The 19,536-nt window shown below is 44.2% G+C and overlaps 1 protein-coding gene across 2 annotated transcripts in view; it reads right to left on the reverse strand.

Annotated features, from left to right (window-relative positions):
* flr (fleer) overlaps nt 1–19,536 on the reverse strand; it is a 270,425-nt gene that overhangs the window by 27,495 nt on the left and 223,394 nt on the right. For both annotated transcript variants that reach the window (XM_041205945.1, XM_041205944.1), the window contains 2 exons: nt 6,145–6,248; nt 1,115–1,193 (listed from right to left, as the gene is read on the reverse strand). In XM_041205945.1, the coding sequence (XP_041061879.1) occupies nt 1,115–1,193; nt 6,145–6,248 (183 nt within the window). The remainder of the gene's footprint in view (nt 1–1,114; nt 1,194–6,144; nt 6,249–19,536) is intronic.

The following is a 19,536-nucleotide window of genomic DNA, read 5'->3' on the forward strand; positions in this document are numbered from 1 at the left end:
CGGAAAGGCCAAGTGGCCTTTGGATTTTTGAGGAAACCTCAGCCATGGGAGGGATGAGGTTTCCGATGTTAATTAAAAATAAAGTAGAAATTTTTAAACCTCATTTTTATCATGCCCCTGCTCATGCGACAGAGTCACATGAGGGGACATCTTTTTTAAAATATTTTATTTTTCATGTGAAAAATCTTCAGCTCCCTGAGGTATCTCTGTGAGTGCATCTGCACGCATGCGCAGGCTACCATGCTTGCCCTCCTACTCCTCCCCACCCAGGCAGTGTTGAGCGTTTCAGTGAGTGATTTACACTAACTGGCCGTTAATTAGCCAGCCAGCATGAAATCGCGATTGGGGCCTGATTGCGGGCAGCTGACCGTTGCGCGGCCGCTCCCAGGCTTGTCTGCTGTGCTCGCCCAACGAGGGGAAAATCCAGAGATAAAAACAAAAAACTGCGGATGCTGGAAATCAAAAACAAAAACAGAATTACCTGGAAAAACTCAACAGGTCTGGCAGCATCGGCGGAGAAGAACAAAGTTGACGTTTCAAGTCCTTGTGACCCTTCAACAGAACTAAGTAAAAATAGGAGAGGGTTGAAATATAAGCTGGTTTAAGGTGGGGGTGGGGGGAGAGAAGTGCGGGGGGTGGTGGTTGTAGGGACAAGCAAGTAGTGATAGGAGCAGATAATCAAAAGATGTCACATATAAAAGAACAAAGAGGTGTTGAAGGTGGTGATCCTCCTCCTGGTATTTCTGATTTTTTTCATCTCAGGTTTTCATCCCATGTGATTCAGCATTTGTTCACATTTTAAGCAAACTTTGATAATTACATGGCTTACCACAATGAATGGTTTTAAGGAGGTTAAGTTGAAAGCCAGAATTGGTTTGATCTGATTCACTTTGTAGACTGACAATACTACCTGAATTTTTCTGAATATGAAAGGGAAATTGTGAAGGCCCTACTTGGTTAGAAGTTTTTACTTGATACAATCTGCCACCTTAGCTCAGAAGAAGAGTCACATGGATTCGAAATGTTAACTCTGTTTTTCTCTCCACTGATGCTGTAAGGCCTACTGAGTTTTTCCAGCATTTTCTGCTTTTGTGCCATCTTTGTTTTATTTTACCTTTTTATTGTATGGCTCCAAGCTCTTTATCACTCTTGAAATGCCAAATTCATAATTTCCTTTAGCACAGTATAAGGTCCTGAAAAAATTGAGAACATAAAATGAGGTAAAAAGAGCAAGGCATTATCAACATGGATTTATTACTAACAGTATCAATATATAATTGATGGAATTGTAATTAGAGTAGTTTAATTATTCATTTTTAAAGAAAGTTTGTTAACTTGCTCAGAATAACTAAACACTTCATAACAGGGTTGAGATAAAGTAGGTTTGATGGGAATGTCTATCTGCCATGTAAAAAAAATGTAAAACAACAACTGTAACTTCGAAGCAGCAATACAAAGGAGCTTAATCTGGTTTATATACCATTACAATACAAAAAACAACCTGAATGTCAAGAGTATCAGAAAATAACCTCCCAAAAGTTCACCTTCAGTTATATTTATCTCCCATTAGCATGAGATTATTCCACTGCTATCCCCTTTTCACTGAGGATTCAATTATTTAATGCCATCTCAATGAAACCATTCATCCTTTTTATCACAACAGTACTTGCAAGTACAGTAGTTTATAATGTTAAACAGTCTATTTATGGATTCTGAATATCTTGGTTAAACTTTGAAGAGTTAGTTAAAAATATACTTTTCCTACTCTGGAGCTGGAGGTTTATAAGCACCTTCCTAACTACAAAACATTCCTCTCTACACATCTGAAGACTGCAAGATGGCATTATTTGCATAAAGATAAGGATATATGAATTTAAATATAACTTTACCAATAAAACAGAATATTACCCAACTTAATTCTGTTTTATTGGTAAAGTTATATTTAAATTCATATATCCTTATCTTTATGCAAATAATGCCATCTTGCAGTCTTCAAATGTGTAGAGAGGAATGTTTTGTAGTTAGGAAGGTGCTTACAAACCTCCAGCTCCAGAGTAGGAAATGTATATTTTTAACTAACTCTTCAAAGTTTTACCAAGATATTCAGAATCCATAAATAGACTGTTTAACATTATAAACTACTGTACTTGCAAGTACTTGTTTCCAGGACTGTCACTGACCTCATCTCCTCTGGGGATCTCCCTCTCACAGCTTCCAACCTGATAGTCGCCCAACCTCGGACGGCCCGCTTCTATCTCCTGCCCAAAATCCACAAACAGAACTGCCCCGGTAGACCGATCGTCTCAGCTTGTTCCTGCCCCACAGAACTCATTTCTCGTTATCTTGACTCCCTTCTCTCTCCCCTTGTCCAGTCCCTTCCCACCTACATCCGTGATTCCTCTGACACCTTACGTCACATCAACAATTTCCAGTTCCCTGGCCCCAACCGCTTCCTCTTCACCATGGACGTCCAATCCCTCTACACCTCCATCCCCCACCAGGATGGTCTGAGGGCCCTTTGCTTCTTCCTCGAACAGAGGCCTGAACAATCCCCATCCACCACTACTCTCCTCCGTCTGGCTGAACTTGTTCTCACGCTGAACAATTTCTCCTTCAACTCCTCTCACTTCCTCCAAATAAAAGGTGTGGCTATGGGTACCCACATGGGCCCCAGCTATGCCTGTCTCTTTATGGGGTATGTGGAACATTCCTTGTTCCAGTCCTACTCCGGCCCCCTTCCACAACTCTTTCTCCGGTACATCGATGATTACTTCGGTGCCGCTTCACGCTCTCGTCGGGACTTGGAAAAATTTATTAATTTTGCTTCCAATCTCCACCCCTCCATCATTTTCACGTGGTCCATCTCTGACACTTCCCTTCCCTTCCTTGACCTCTCTGTCTCAATCTCTGGTGATAGACTGTCCACCAATATCCATTACAAACCCACCGACTCCCACAGCTGTCTCGACTACAGCTCCTCACACCCCGCTTCCTGTAAGGACTCCATCCCATTCTCTCAGTTCCTTCGCCTCCGTCGCATCTGTTCTAATGATGCTACCTTCAAAAACAGTTCCTCTGACATGTCCTCCTTCTTCCTTAACCAAGGTTTTCCACCCACGGTCGTTGACAGGGCCCTCAACCGTGTCCGGCCCATCTCCCGCGCATCCGCCCTCACGCCTTCTCCTCCCTCCCAGAAACAGGATAGGGTCCCCCTTGCCCTCACTTATCACCCCACCAGCCTCCGCATTCAAAGGATCATCCTCAGCCATTTCCGCCAACTCCAGCATGATGCCACCACCAAACACATCTTCCCTTTACCCCCCCTATCGGCATTCCGTAGGGATCGCTCCCTCCGGGACACCCTGGTCCACTCCTCCATCACCCCCTACTCCTCAACCCCCTCCTATGGCACCACCCCATGCCCACGCAAAAGATGCAATACCTGCCCCTTCACTTCCTCTCTCCTCACCGTCCAAGGACCGAGACACTCCTTTCAAGTGAAGCAGCATTTCACTTGCATTTCCCCCAACTTAGTCTACTGCATTCGTTGCTCCCAATGTGGTCTCCTCTACATTGGAGAGACCAAACGTAAACTGGGCGACCGCTTTGCAGAACACCTGCGGTCTGTCTGCAAGAATGACCCAAACCTCCCTGTCGCTTGCCATTTTAACACTCCACCCTGCTCTCTTGCCCACATGTCTGTCCTTGGCTTGCTGCATTGTTCCAGTGAAGCCCAACGCAAACTGGAGGAACAACACCTCATCTTCCGACTAGGCACTTTACAGCCATCCGGTCTGAATACTGAATTCAACAACTTTAGGTCGTGAGCTCCCTCCCCCACCCCACCCCACCCCCTTTCTGTTTCCCCCTTCCTTTTCTTTTTTTTTCCAATAAATTATATAGATTTTCCTTTTCCCACCTATTTCCATTATAAAAAGAGAAAAAGAAAAAAAAAAAATTATTTATTTATTTTATATATTTTTTTTACATCTTTTATGCTCTCCCCACCCCCACTAGAGCTATACCTTGAGTGCCCTACCATCCACTCTTAATTAGCACATTCATTTAGATAATATCACCAACATAAACTTTAACACCTATGTGTTCTTTTGTTTTATTGTTGTTGACATCTTTTGATGATCTGCTTCTATCACTGCTTGTTTGTCCCAACAACCACACCCCCACTCCACCTCTCTCTCTCTCTCTCTCCGCCCCCCACACACACACCTTAAACCAGCTTATATTTCAACTCTTTCTTGGACTTGAACTCAAGTTCTGTCGAAGGGTCATGAGGACTCGAAACGTCAACTCTTTTCTTCTCCGCCGATGCTGCCAGACCTGCTGAGTTTTTCCAGGTAATTCTGTTTTTGTTTTTGTTATCAAGAACAATGTCATGCAACATCTGCTAGTGTCTTAAGGATTTACACTACGATATACAATGGATTTTTTTTTTACCACATATGTCCCATGTTATACGTGTTCACATTTAGTCTGTGTATGTGAGCTTGATTTCAACTACTTCCTCACGATCAAATTAAAAAAAAAAAATCAAAATATAGAGGGCACAATGTTTGCTGAAAGGTAAAAACAAATGGCTGTTGATTTTAATAAAGGTAAATTTTCTAAGATGGAACCATATGTGTAAAACTCTGACAAGATTGTCCCATGAATTAATCTAGCCTCAGAAACTCATCACAAGGTTCCATATGATTTGAAATGAGTTAAATTAGATGGTGGTTAGATGCTCTAAACTGTTACTGTTATTTATTTAAAGTAACACAGGTCTATTTTTTTTATTTTGAAATAACTGGAGGTGACTGGATTTTGCACAGAAGTCATCAAACTTCTTCACAACACCGAAATGAGTATCTCTGTGAATTTTACTACACGCATCTTCCGCAATCTAGCTTTACCTTTGGACCAATTCTAAATAGAAATTCTTTATCATAAGCTTTATCATAAGTTTTTGTGAAGAAAAAAAAGACACAGTTATTGGAAAGAATAAGTCAATGTAGCTGATGACACTTCTGAACAGATAATGCTAGGAAGAAAGAGAACTCTTCTAACTCAAGTTTTTTTTAGAAAATGCTTTTTCAGATTCCGTTAGTGGTCCAGTGATAGGAATGCCTTTATCACTGACTGTGGTTGTACCTTCATACCTTTGTCTAAAGTGAAATATTTTGTTAGCAGCTAAGAAAATAAATGGATATGTAAATTCACAAACCTGAAAAATCACGTCAACTTGTGCATTCTACCAATTTACTTTGACAATCTGTTTCGCCGTTTTCTTATTTAACAATTGGTTTTAGCGGCTCCCACATTCAGGTTGTCCTCCTTGACGGGGAGGGTGGCACAGTTCAGATGGAAGGTTACTCCTAATTATCATAATTGGTCCTTGGTAATATTAGGATAAAGTATCATTAAACGATGCAGGAAAAAACGTCTCATCTCCTGGCAATGCACACAAGACAGCACATAGGCCAAATAAGCCTTGGATTCACACTTAGGTTTTCATTGGGGGTTGGGGTGGTGGATGGTTCCCTGATATTAATGGAACTGAAGAGTTTTTGGAATTTGCTGTTGCTAATTGTTTTCCTATAAGAATTCCAATATTGCTGGAAAAAAATGACAAGCTGCCGAAGCTTTTCATCTTGCAGTCATCAGGACAGGTTTGCAAGAATATCAAATCTCAAAGGGCATTTGGTATTCTTGTGAATTGCAATATTGCTTATTAGTCCATGTTTTTAATTATTAATTTCCAATGAATGGCACTCTTTCTAATCTCCTTTACATGTTGTTCGCATCTCCTCAAAGGCAAAGTTTTAAAGTTTAGCCTGGACAATCACAGCCAGTTTTCATCGTGTGAGGCACGACCTTCTGCGAATTGCTACTGCACTGCTGCATTTATTATCCAAGCTTTGGTATTCATGGCATTACAAGCTGTATTCCCGAAGCACTCAATTGATTTGTGAGTATCCATCTTGGAATACTACTCTCCCTTCTGGAAATTATTTGCAGCCCCTCAGCAACAACACCATTCATGGTTTCATGTATTTTTCTGAGATGCAATGCTCTGCTAAATACTACACAGTACTTTGTAGCTCCAGCATTTAATCTGTCACTGTCAAATGACATACAGCCTACCCTATGACAAGGTTAACAATGCAGAGGTGATAAATTTTTTTGTCTGGGTCATCGTATGCCAGTTGCTCCTCTTCCTTTTCAATCTTCCTCATTAGTTCCTCTGCCTTTCAAGGGAAATACATACATCCATATTACTACAAAGTAAGCAAACTGAACACATTTAATAATAGCTATTCATAAATCAATTCACTTTATTTCGGAAAGTGTGACCAAATTAAAATAGGTATTTGAACAATATCAATGTAAGTGTTACAAAATGGAAAAGGATGGAATAGGCAATGAGGACAGTCAGGATTGAAAATAAGTTGTCTAACATACACCCCTTTTGCTTATTGCTAATTTGCATATCATCTTAGTAGCCACAAATGATTTGGTAATTTCTGTATGTTTCATTATGAAATACTTCTCACTAACGGCAAATTACAAACATTAGAAACCTGTATGTTTGTCAATGCAATAGCTTCAAATGCAGTTACTGTTGTTATGTCTTGCAGCAACATAGAATAGATTGAATTTAAACAGTGAAGAAAACCCTAGCAGAGAGTGGAGCATCGTGAGAGAGGCCGCAAGCAAATTCAAAAACCTTAGTTTGTGAAGGGAACCCTGGTGGGGGCAGTGGAGAATTGCGGGATAGACAAGGAGTAAATTTAAACACACAGGAACTCAAGCAGGCCAATGGAGGGTCGCAGAAGAGGACCAGGGCAAATTTAAATAGTGTGGGATACCCAAGTCAGAACAGTGGAACCCTACAGGAGAGTGAATTCTAACAGTGGGGCAAAGAGGCCTGAAACACATTTAAACAGCATTGGGAATCCAAATGCATCACTTTTTAAAATTCTTTCACAGGATGTGGGTGTCGCTGGCTGGACCAGCATTTATTGCCCATCCCTAGTTGCTCTTGAGAAGGTGGTGTTGAGCTGCCTTCTTGAACCGCTGCAGTCCCTGTGGTATAGGTACACCCACAGTGCTGTTAGGAAGGGAGTTCCAGGATTTTGATCCAGCGACAGTGAAGGAATGGTGATATATTTCCAAGTCAAGATGGTGAGTGACTTGGAGGGGAACTTCCAGGTGGTGGTGTTCCATCTATCTGCTGCCCTTGTCCTTCCAGATGGTAATGGTCATGGGTTTGGAAGGTGCAGTCTAAGGAGTCTTGGTGAATTCCTGCAGTGCATCTTGTAGATGGTACACACTGCTGCTACTGTGCGTCGGTGGCGGAGGGAGTGAATGCTTATGGATGGGGTGCCAATCAAGCAGGCTGCTTTGTTCTGGATAGTGTCAAGTTTCTTAAGTGTTGTGGGAGTTACTCTCATCCGACCAAGTGGGGAGTATTCCATCATATTCCTGACTTGTGCCTTGTAGATGGTGGACAGGCTTTGAGGTGGCCGGGTGAAATTTTGGGTAGAAATAATAGTAATTTAAAGATTAAAAAATAAAAACAGGAGCAAAAATATAACGTGACTAGCCTGGAATCTGTGATGACAATAAAGCGAGCTTATCAGAGCACTCCATTATAACGGAGGAAGTTTGACAGCGATTTCTGAAGCATGCACATAGACAATTAAGCATGGAAATCCACAAGTTGATACCCCCGCTCCTCCATAGAGTCACTGCTGCAGTCCTCACAGACACAGCATAACAGCATGAACTTACTTTCATTGCTCATTTGCTCAATGCTAAAAATAGCTGAAAACATAAGAGCTGGTGAATTCAGTAATAAGTGAGGACCAACTTTGTTCGCCCTCAAAGACAGGTGCAGGGATCATGATGTGAGATTAACCTGTGGCAGTTGCTTCTGGTGCTGCAGGACACCAACTTTGTGCTATCTGCTAATGAACATGATTGCAGTGTGCAGCTGCATACCTCAGCAAGGGGCCCAATGTTGAGAGATAGTTAAAACCAATCTGCACCACCTAACAGGAAGATTCATTGTGGCTGGATCAGGTAGTGGAAACTGTTGTGGAATTCATTCTGAGGTTAAAAAAGACTGAAGAATGACACACATAGGAGAAAGTTGACTTCAAGATTTTTTGATGCTGCCTGAGAATCTTTGGTGCGGAGGAGATGTGTGCTCCATCAACAGGGGTCCAGGAGTTTCTCCATTCAACCTCTCAAGCGGCAGTGGGATCAAGTAGCTGGGGTGGGAGAGGGAGTGGAGGGGCCCGGATCTGGATGCAGTACTGTAAAAAGTTCAATGACCTAACATGGGTTGTCCCGTGAATGCACCTTTACATGCCGTATCCAACCATCTGCACCGCTTGACTCATACTGTTCAAGGACAATTAAGCATGGAAACCCACAAGTTGATACCCCCGCTCCTATCACTCACCTACCAACAATCTCTATCAATCTCTAACATTCAGACACACTTCGCGTCCCTTACACACATTGCCAGACACAACACTCAAACAGACTGTACCACACTCACAGGTACATTTCCCTTTCTCTCTTGCAGGTCAAGGTGCCCAACACCTGGAGACAGCAGATAACAGGAGGAGGATAGGATGCTGACATGTCCACACCCCCGTGGAGGAGGTGGTGCCAGCCATCATTGGAGTGGCCATTGCTCAGGTCATGACAAACGGTTGGTCTGAAATGACAGATCATGGTAATCCCATACCTAATTCTCCTTCTCACATCTCCCTTTCCCTCTCATCTTCAGATTTACAAACTCCAGATCACAGATTCCTAGGGCAGAAGGAGGCATTCAGTCCATTTTGTTTGCACCGCTCTCCAAACGTGGCATTCTCCCTCCTTCCCCAATGCCCATATTCTTTTTTTGAATGTTTCAATTGAAACTGCTACCAGCATAATCTCAGGCAATGCATTCCAGCCTTAACCACACACTGTGTGAAAAAGTTTTTTCTCATATCACTTTTGCTTCTCTTAGCCCTTTTGTTTTCTATTCTTCCACCAACGGAAACAGTTTCACCCTGTCTTCCATGTCCAGTCCCCTCATGATTTTGAATACCTCTATCAAATCTCCTCTCAGCCTTCTTTTCTCCAAGGAAGACAGTTCTAACTTCTCCAATCTCTCTTCATAACTGATGTTCCTCATCGCTGGAACCATTCTCATGAATCTTTTCTGCACTCCCTCCAATGCCTTCACACCCTTCCTAAAGTAAAGCGCCCAGAATTAGATGCAATACTCCAGCTGAGGCCGAACTAATGTCTTATACAAGTTCTACATAAGCTCTTTGCTCTTGTACTCCATGCCTCTATTAAAAAAGCCCAGGATACAGTAAGCTTTATTAACCATGCTCCCAACCTGTCCTGCCACCTTTGATGATTTAAGCACATATATCCCCAGGTCCTTCTGCTCCTGCACCCACTTCAGAATTGTTTCCTTTATTTTATATTGGCTGTCCACATTCATCCCAGAAAAATGAATCATTTCATATTTCTTCCATCAAACTTCATCTGCCACCTGTCTGCCCACTCCACCAGCTTCTTTTTGAAGTTCTACACCTGAGTTCACAATTATTCCAAGTTTTGTATAATCCGCAAATTTTGAAATTGTGCCCTGTAGGACCATTGAGTGGCCAAAACTAAGATACAAGGACTTATTCAAGCTCTTCATCATTTCATGCCAGATTAACTTTAGGACCTGGGAACAGTCTGCACATGATCAAAGTACTTGGCACTGATGTCTTCATGCTGGAGCACAGACGTGTAAAGGACTGTGTCTTCAGATTGCTACAGAAAAATGCCACTGCAAGGAACTTGCATCTGTAGCCCTGCATCAGCGAATGACGACCTACGATGCTTCCACTAAAACCAACATGTCTTGCTCGAATTGGACTGTGTTCCTACTGCAGATTCACAACAGATGAGCAATAGATGTGAATCATTGCTAACAAAGCTAAGCCAAAGAGAGAAGATGGTGCAAGCATACACCTTGTACTTTTCCCCTCTCCTCCCACCACAACCCTACCCTTTTACCTTTCGTGTTTCAGATATCCAAGAAATGCAATCAGGCCAGTCAATAGAGGGGCAGCAAGAAGACCCTGATAATGAAACACCATCGCACCATCTCACACTCACAGCCCACAAGCTCAAATGCTGACATTGTGCGTAACTTAGAGGATAACTTAGAGGCAGGATCTGCACTGGTGAAGCATTGGACACAAGCGGCCTGCAGCTCGCAAAAGGAACAAGAAGACTCAGAGGAGCACTTGATTGGGTAGCCTACAAAAGAAGGTTGATGGGTATGCACAATTAAATGCTTGGTGCATTCGCAGGCCTTCCAAAAAAGCTGTGTGCAATGTCGTGGAGCATGGAGAAGTCTGTCACCAACTTTTCATAAAGCTTTTGTCGAGCTTAAAGCCTATCCTCTCCAGATGGAAGTGGTGGCCAATTCTATTTGCACACTTGTGGATCCAGCCATGATGCAGTGCCTGATGGTTGATGTTGCAGCTTCCATGGCAGCACTGATGTTAGGATGCATCAGTGGAAGCTCATTGCTGTCATGCATGCTCATATCTGTGAATATCGGTGTTCACAGAGGTTTGCAAGGTATCACAGCTGCTCTTGTTGAGGCATTGCCCCAGAGGAGTGACAGTAGACCTGTGTACGATGAACCTCCTGTCCTCTCTCAAAATGAGGGATTTTGCCCTCCCACCACTGTCACTATGCCAGTCAGCCAGAGCAGATTGGTGCTGCCCATGACAGAATATTGCAAACTAACTTTGGGCCTTTTATGCCCAAAGCTGCTCAAGGCCACCATCCAACAGCATCTTATCATTACCCCAGTTGAAAGCCTTCCACCAGTCACACTGCAGTCAGTGGGGTAAAACTGTGCAGGAGATCCAGGAAAGGCAAAGGCAAGATTGACACTAAGGAAATAGACATGGGCAAATAATTGAAAGTTTTTTTGCATCCTGGTGTGCTTTGATTTATACATTTCTTTTGTGATGGCTTTAATTTTTGCATCGTTGCCACTGGGATAGCGGTGGTCAGTAACGGGGGAAGGTAAGGTGTGGGAGTATTGTTGAATGGGGAATTGGGGTTGTGTTTATGGTATTGCAGTTGGATGAGTTATTTCCAGACAGCCTGGCCAGAAAAGAGTTGTCTAGGTTACCTCTTCCCTTCCTATATCACCTCCTCAAACCCGTGACCTCCACCATTTCAAAGAACAAAGGCAGCAGGTGCATGGAAGGCCACCTCCTGCAAATTTCCTCAATCCTCACCACCCTGACATGGAAATATATTGCTGTTCCTTCACTGTCACTGGGTCAATATCCTGGAACTCCATCCCTAACAGCACTATGGATGTACCTACACCACATGAGCTGCAGTGGTTCAAGAAGGCGGCTCACCCCACCTTCTCAAGGGCAACCAGGGGTGGGCAATAAATGTTGGTCTTGTCAGTAATGCTGATATCTGGACTGTAGCATGTGGGAGTTGTGAACTGTCCCTAACAAACATATCTCAGCAGATGTCTTCATCTCGAATCTCTCCAGCTCAGAATCTTTGAATTGGACTGTGAGTTGGAGAGACTTAGACACAGAAGGAAGGGGGAGCAGTATCTGCAAAGTTTGCTTCAGACATCGGTCACATCTCAGGGATGTTCAGAATCGCGTTGCTGTGACTGATAATCTGCAAAGTAAGGCGAACCCAGGTGAGATAAGAGAATAAGGATCTGCAGAAACTGATCAGGCACAATGTACTTGCCACCTATGAGGATAAGGAGTCCCTCAGAGGACAGGCAGAATGCAGACCATGCTTGGAGCAGGACTTGGAGCAGCCCAAAAAGGGGAGGTGGAGGACGAGGAGGAGGGGAAGTGTAATGTGCTATTTGTGGGGAATTTATTAATAAGGGGACAAATAGCATCCCTTGTAAGCAGGGTCCAGAGTCCCATATGATATGTTGCCTGCTTGCTGTCAAGATGAGGGACATCTTGAATCAGCTTGAAAGGATATCGTGCAGGCAGGGAGAGGATCTATTTATTGTGATCCATAATGAGACAAATATAGGGAAAAGGAGGCAAGGGGTCCTGTTTGGAGAGTACCAGGAACTAGGAGCTAAATTAAAGGAAAGACCTCATGGTCATAATGGTTGGATTATTATCTGAGCCACATGCATATTGATGCAGGAGTAATCAGATTCCGGAATTGAACTCGTGGTTGAAGGAGTGGTGTGAGAAAGAGGACTTCCACTTCATGGGATACTGGCACTGGGGTAGGAAGAAATTATACCGCTAAGACAGGCTCCACCTGAACTGGGCTGGGGCCAGAGTCCCAGCAGAAAGGATAAAGAATGTGGTAACAAGGACATCAAAATGGTAAATGGGGAGTGGAGGGGAAAGTTTCCGGTGGGAATGGTGGTAGAAAAAACAGCTCAAAACAAATGAGAGACAAGAGAGACAAATAACAGTCAGAAATTGTGCTTTTAGTAAAGGGAAAACTAAAAGATTTAAAGTAATTAAACTAGGAGAGAGAAATAAGAAATGTGTAAATAAAACATCAGAGCAAAAGCACAGATTAGTGTGTGTGGCCTAAACAAGAGATTCTTTCTCCAAACACATGGGGCTGAAATTTCCCCCCGTTTGGGGGGAAGTTGATGGGCGGGCGCGTGCCGGTATGCTTCCGATCGGCGCCCCCAATTGGGGGCACGGCGCCTTTTTATGTGGGTGGGCCAATTAAGGCCAGCCCAGCCTGATGTCCGCAGGGAAACACTGTGCAGTCCTGTGCGGGTGGGGGGAATCCCTAAAATTGAGAGTGCGTTCTTTCGTGCATGTGCGTGAAAGAGCGCACTCATCTTGCTGAGGCTAAGAGCTGCCACCGGGAGATCGGCTCTACTTTCAACAATATTAAAAATAGAAAAAAAATTCCCTTACATGTCCCCTCATGTGACAATGTCACATGAGTTGGGACATGTTCATAATTTCCATGACAACTTTATTAACATTTTTAAAACCCTACATGAAACCTTATCCCACCGGTGGATGAGGTTTCATGTTTTTTCTAGTTCCTGCCGGGGCTCCTGGCCTGCCCGCCAACCTTAAGGTTGGACGGACAGGTCCTTTAATTGCTTAATTGATCCTGTCAATGGCCTCAATTGGCCATTGACAGGTCGGCGGACGCGCAGCTGATTTTGCTGCAACCCTGCCTCCCTGAAAATTTTAATGGGGCGGGGTCATTTTACGCATCAGCAAGTGACGGTAAAATCCTGCCCATGGAGTATTTGGAATCAATTGAATGAATTTCAGGCACACATTCAGCTTGGAGGGTATGACATGGTCACCATTATGGAGAGATGGCTATATTATGTTCAGGATTGGGAACTAAATAAACCAGATTATAAGCTCCACAGGAAGGATAGGAAATATGATATGGCAGACAAATAGCCTTAGTGATTAAGGATGAAATCAATTCAATGATAAGAGAGGATATAATGAGAGGTAAGCAGGCAGTGGAGACTTTATGGGTAGAATTAAGAAACTGAAAAAGATTTATAACTGGAGTAGGAAGGGTATATAAGTCCCCTAGTCACAGCTGTGAAGTGGTAGATTGCATTAATGCAGTAATTCGACACACATGTAATGATGGTGGCTTTAATAGGGAAGTTTAAAGTTTCATATCGACTGGGGCAAGCAGACACGTCAGAAAGGCAATTAATTCTTGAGTGCATTTAGGCTAGTTTTCTGCAGTGGGAGGCAGTAGCACTGGACTAGTTACCCAGGGTAATGCTCTCGGGATCCAGGTTCAAATTCTACCTCGGCAGATGGTGGAATGTGAATTCAAACAATAAAAATCTGGAATTAAGAGTGTAATGATGACCATGAAATAATCGTTGATTATTGTAAAATGCCATCTGATCACTAATGCCCTTACCTGGTCTGGCTTACATGACTCCAGGCCAACAGCAATGACCCCTATCAGTTGTTTCCAAACACTAGAAAGTCTAGAAAGTGTCGATTTAAGCACTGGAAATAACAGAGGCAAATTCAGTCCTGTCGACCCTGCAAAGTCCACCTTGCTAACATCTGGGGGTTTGTGCCAAAACTGGGAGAGTTGTCCCACAGACTAGTCAAGCAACAGCCTGACATAGTCATACTCACAGGCTCATGTACCATCTGCAAAGTACACTGAACACCAGCACCTGGAAGTTCCCCTCCAAGTCATTCACCATCCCGAAATATATCGGTGTTCCTTCACTGTCACTGAGTCAAAATCCTGGAACTCCCTTCCTAACAGCATTCTGGGTGTATCTACATCACATAGACAGCAGTGGTTCAAGAAAGCAGCTCACCATCATCTCCTCAAGGGCAATTAGGGATGGGCAATAAAGGCTGGCCTAGCCAGTGATGCCCACATTCCAAGAATGAATTTTAAAAAATCATACCTTACAGATAATGTTCCAGACATCACCATCGCTGGGTATGACCAGCCCCACTGGCAGGACAAACCCAGTGGAGGCGGTGGCACAGTGGTATACAGTCAGGTGGGAGTTCCCTGGGAGTCCTCAACATCAACTCTGGACCCCATGAAGCCTCATGGCATCAGGTCAAACATGGGCAAGGAAACCTCCTGCTAATCATCACGTACTGCCCTCCTTCAGCTGATGAATCAGTGCTCCTCCAAATTGAACATCACTTAGAGGAAGCACTGAGGGTGGCAAGGGTGCAGAATGTACTCTGGGTACATTCAATGTCCATCACCAAGAGTGGCTCGGTAGCACCACTACTGACCAAGCTGGCTGAGTCCTAAAGGACATAGCTGCTAGACTGCATCTGCAGCAGGCAGTGAGGGAATCAACAAGAGGGAAAAACATACTTGACCTCATAAAAACAAAAAACTGCAGATGCTGGAAATCCAAAACAAAAACAGAAACAGAAATACCTGGAAAAACTCAGCAGGTCTGGCAGCATCGGCGGAGAAGAACACAGTTGACGTTTCGAGTCCTCATGACCCTTCAACAGAACTAAGTAAAAATAGGAAAGGAGTGAAACATAAGCTGGTTTAACAGTGGGGGAGGGGGGGCGGTTTGTTGGGACAAGCAGCCAGTGATAGGAGGAGATAACCAAAAGATGTCACAGACAAAAGAACAAAGAGGTGTTGAAGGTGGTGATATTATCTAAAGGAATGTGCTAATTAAGAGTGGAGAGCAGGACAAGCAAGGTACATTTAGCTCTAGTGGGGGTAGGGTGAAATAAGACTAAAAGGGCATAAAAGGTATAGATAAACAATGGGTGGAAATACATTTAAAAATAATGGAAATAGGTGGGAAAAGAAAAATCTATATAAATTATTGGAAAAAACAAAAAGGAGGGGGAAGAAACAGAAAGGGGGTGGGGATGGAGGAGGGAGTTCAAGATCTAAAATTGTTGAACTCAATATTCAGTCCGGAAGGCTGTAAAGTGCCTAGTTGGAAGATAAGGTGCTGTTCTTCCAGTTTGTGTTAAGCTTCACTGGAACAATGCAGCAGCCAAGGACAGACATGTGGGCAAGAGAGCAGGGTGGAGTGTTAAAATGGCAAGCGACAGGGAGGTTTGGGTAATGCTTGCAGATAGACCGAAGGAGCTCTGCAAAGCGGTCACCCAGTCTGCGTTTGGTCTCTCCAATGTAGAGGAAACTGCATTGGGAGCAATGAATGTAATAGACTAAGTTGAGGGAAGTGCAAGTGAAATGCTGCTTCACTTGAAAGGAGTGTTTGGGCCCTTGGACGGTGAGGAGAGAGGAAGTGAAGGGGCAGGTGTTGCATATTCTGCATTTGTATGGGGAGGTGCTGTAGGAGGGGGTTGAAGAGTAGGGGGTGATGGAGGAGTGGACCAGGGTGTCACGGAGGGAACGATCCCTATGGAATGCTGTCGGGGGTGAGGGAAAGATGCGTTTGGTGGTGGCATCATGCTGGAGTTGGCGGAAATGGCGGAGGATGATCCTTTGAATGCGTAGGCTGGTGGGGTGATAAGTGAGGACAAGAGGGACCCTGTCATGTTTCTGGGAGGGAGGAGAAGGCATGAGGGCAGATGTGCGGGAGACCCTGCTCTCTTGCCCACATGTCTGTCCTTGGCTTGCTGCATTGTTCCAGTGAAGCTCAACGCAAACTGGAGGAACAGCACCTCATCTTCCGACCAGGCATTTTACAGCCTTCCGGACTGAATATTCAGTTCAACAATTTTAGATCTTGAACTCCCTCCTCCATCCCACCCCCTTTCCGTTTCTTGCCCCTGCTTTTTGTTTTTTCCAATAATTTATATAGATTTTTCTTTTCCCACCTATTTCCATTATTTTTAAATGTATTTCCACCCATTGTTTATCTATACCTTTTATGCCCTTTTAGTCTTATTTCACCCCACCCCCACTAGAGCTATCTGTACCTTGCTTGTTCTGCTCTCCACTCTTAATTAGCACGTTCCTTTAAATAATATCACCACCTTCAACACCTCTTTGTTCTTTTGTCTGTGACATCTTTTGGTTATCTCCTCCTATCACTGGCTGCTTGTCCCAACAACCCCCACCCCACTTCTGCAACCTCTAAACCAGCTTATATTTCACCCCTTTCCTATTTTTACTTAGTTCTGTTAAAGGGTCATGAGGACTTGAAACATCAACTGTGCTCTTCTCCGCCGATGCTGCCAGACCTGCTGAATTTTTCCAGGTATTTCTGCTTCTGTTTTTGTTTTATACTTGACCTCATCCTCACCATTCTCCTGTCACAGATACATCTGTCCACGACAGTATCAGGAGTGACCATCGCACAGTCCTTATGGAGATGAAGTCCCATCTTCACAGAGAGGATACCCTCTATCGTGTTGTGTGGCACTACCATTGTGCTAAATGGGATAGGCTTCAAACAGATCTTGCAAATCGGAACTGGGTATACATGAGGCGCTGTGGACCACCAGCAGCAATAGAATTGTACTCAATCACAATCTATAACTTCATGGCCTGCTGTAACCCCCACTTTATCATTACCACCAAGCCAGGAGGTCAATCCTGGTTCAATGATGAGTGCAAGGAGGGCATGCCAGGAGCAGCAGCAAGTATACCTAAAAATGAGGTGTGAAGTTACAACTCAGTGTGCCAAACAGCGTAAGCAGCATGCAATAGACAGAGCGAAGCAATTCCACAACTAACGGATCAGATTTGAACTCTGCAGTTCTGTCACATCCAGTCATGAATGGTGCTGGACAATTAAACAGCTCACTTGAAGGGGAGGCTCCACAAATATGCTCAATGATGGGGGAGTCCAGCACATCAGTGTAAAAAATAAGGCTGAAGCATTCACAACAATCTTCAGCCAGAAGCATCGAGTGGATGATCCATCTTAGCCTTCTCCTGAGGTCTGCAGCATCACAGATGCCAGTCTTCAGCCAATTCGATTCACTCTACATGATATCAAGAACCAGCTGAAGGCAATGGATATTGCAAAGGCTACGGGTCCAGCAATATTAATGAAGACTTGTGCTCCAGAACTTGCTGCGCCTCTGGCCAAGCTAATACAGCCCAGCTGCAACACAGGCATATACCCTGGTCTGAACTGGAGTGCTGCTTTGGGCTGTATTAGCGTGCTTATGTTGGAGTTTGGTAAGTGAGAGAGTTTGGTGAAGAGGGAAAGAGTGATACTTTCATTTTCTACCTTTTCTCAGGAAGAGAGGTGGCCTTGCTAAGCAGGACCTGGTGAGTATTTCTTCTGTCCTTAATATTCTCTAAACTCGAGGAAGTAAAACAAAAGGGAGTAATTTAATGGTAGGTTATGGCAGGGCAGCTCGGCCATGTGGAATACTTCTTCTGTGTGAGAAGTCAGCAACACTTCCAGTATCCAGGGCGACCATGTGTGCAAGAGGTGTTTCCAGCAGCAGCGACTCGAAATCTGTGTCTTGGAGCTGTAGCAGCGGCCGGAGTCACTGTGGAGCATCCGCAAGGACGAGATCTTCGTCGATTGCATATACAATGAGGTGGTCACACCCTAGATAAAGAGTGCACAGGCAGAAAGGGAATGGGTGCCACCAGACAGAATAAAAGCACTAGTACAGGAGTCCCCTGGGTCCATCTCTCCCTCTAACAGATTTCCCAAAGATGGCCTCCCAGGGGAATGAAGCAGGAGCCATGTCTGTGGCACTATGAAAGGTGGGGGGGGGGGGGGGTGGGGGGGAGAGAAGGAGGCGTGGGGGGGGGGGGGGGGGGGGGGGGGGGTGTGGCAGGGGGAGGGGGAGGAAAAAAAAGAGTGGGAGACCAATAATGACAGGGGATTCTATCAAATGGGGAACAGATAGATGTGTCTGGGGCCCCAGGCGCGACACCAGGATATGTTGCCTCCCTGGTGCTAAGTCAAGGATGCAGGACATTCTGAAGTGGGAGGGTGAACAGCCACAGATTGTGGTCCATATCGGTACCAATGACACAAGTGAAAAAAGAGGGACCAGATCCTGAAAGCAGAATACAGGGAGCTACAAAATAAATTAAAAAGCAGGACCTCAAAGGTAGCAATCTCAGGATTACTCCCAGTGCCACGTGCTAGCGAGATCAGGAACAGCAGAATACACCAAATGAATGCATAGCTGGAGAGATGGTGTAGGAGGGAGGGATTTATATTCCTGGGCACTGGGACCAATTTTACGGAAGATGGGACTTGTACAAGCTGGATGGGTTACACCCCAGCAGGACTGGGACCAATATTCTCGCAGGGGTATTTGTTCGTGCTGAGGGGAGGGTTTAAACTGTGGTGTCGGGATGGGAACATGAGCGGGGAGACACAAGATAGGGAAACTAAGATAGGGATGAATGACAGAAAAGCAAAAAGCAAAAGTGGAAGGCAGAGGAAACAAGGGCTAGCAGCAAATAGGGCCATAGTACAAAAAAAATTTGAAAATGTTAAGACAAGTCTAAAGGCACTGTATATGAATGCACGGAGCATTCGCAATGATGTAGACGATTTAACAGCTCAAACAGATGTAAACAGGTATGATATGATTGTGATTATGGGAACATGGCTGCAGGGTGACCAAGGCTGGGAACTGAATATCCAAGGGTACTCGGTATTTAGGATGGATAAGCAAAAAAGAAAAGGTAGTGGCATGGCGTTGTTAGTTACGGATGAAATCAGTGCGCTAGTGAGAGAGGATATTGGCTCAGAGAATCTAGAGAATCAGTCTGGGTGGAGTTAAGAAGCAACAAGGAATGGAAAACGTTAGTGGGAGTTGTCTATAGGCATCCAAACAGTAGTGATAAGGTAGGGGACGGTATGAAACAGAAAATTAGAGATGCATGTAACAAGGGTGTTACAGTTACCATGGGTGACTTTAATCTACATATAAACTGGGAAAACCAAATTAGCAATAATACAGTGATGGATGAATTCCTAGAGTTTTTTTAGACCAATATGTCGAGGAACCAACTGGGGAACAGGCTATCCTAGACTTGGTATTGTGCAATGAGGAGGGGTTAATT

Source organism: Carcharodon carcharias, chromosome 15 (assembly GCF_017639515.1).
Source record: "Carcharodon carcharias isolate sCarCar2 chromosome 15, sCarCar2.pri, whole genome shotgun sequence".
NCBI classification, from domain to species: Eukaryota; Metazoa; Chordata; class Chondrichthyes; order Lamniformes; family Lamnidae; genus Carcharodon; species Carcharodon carcharias.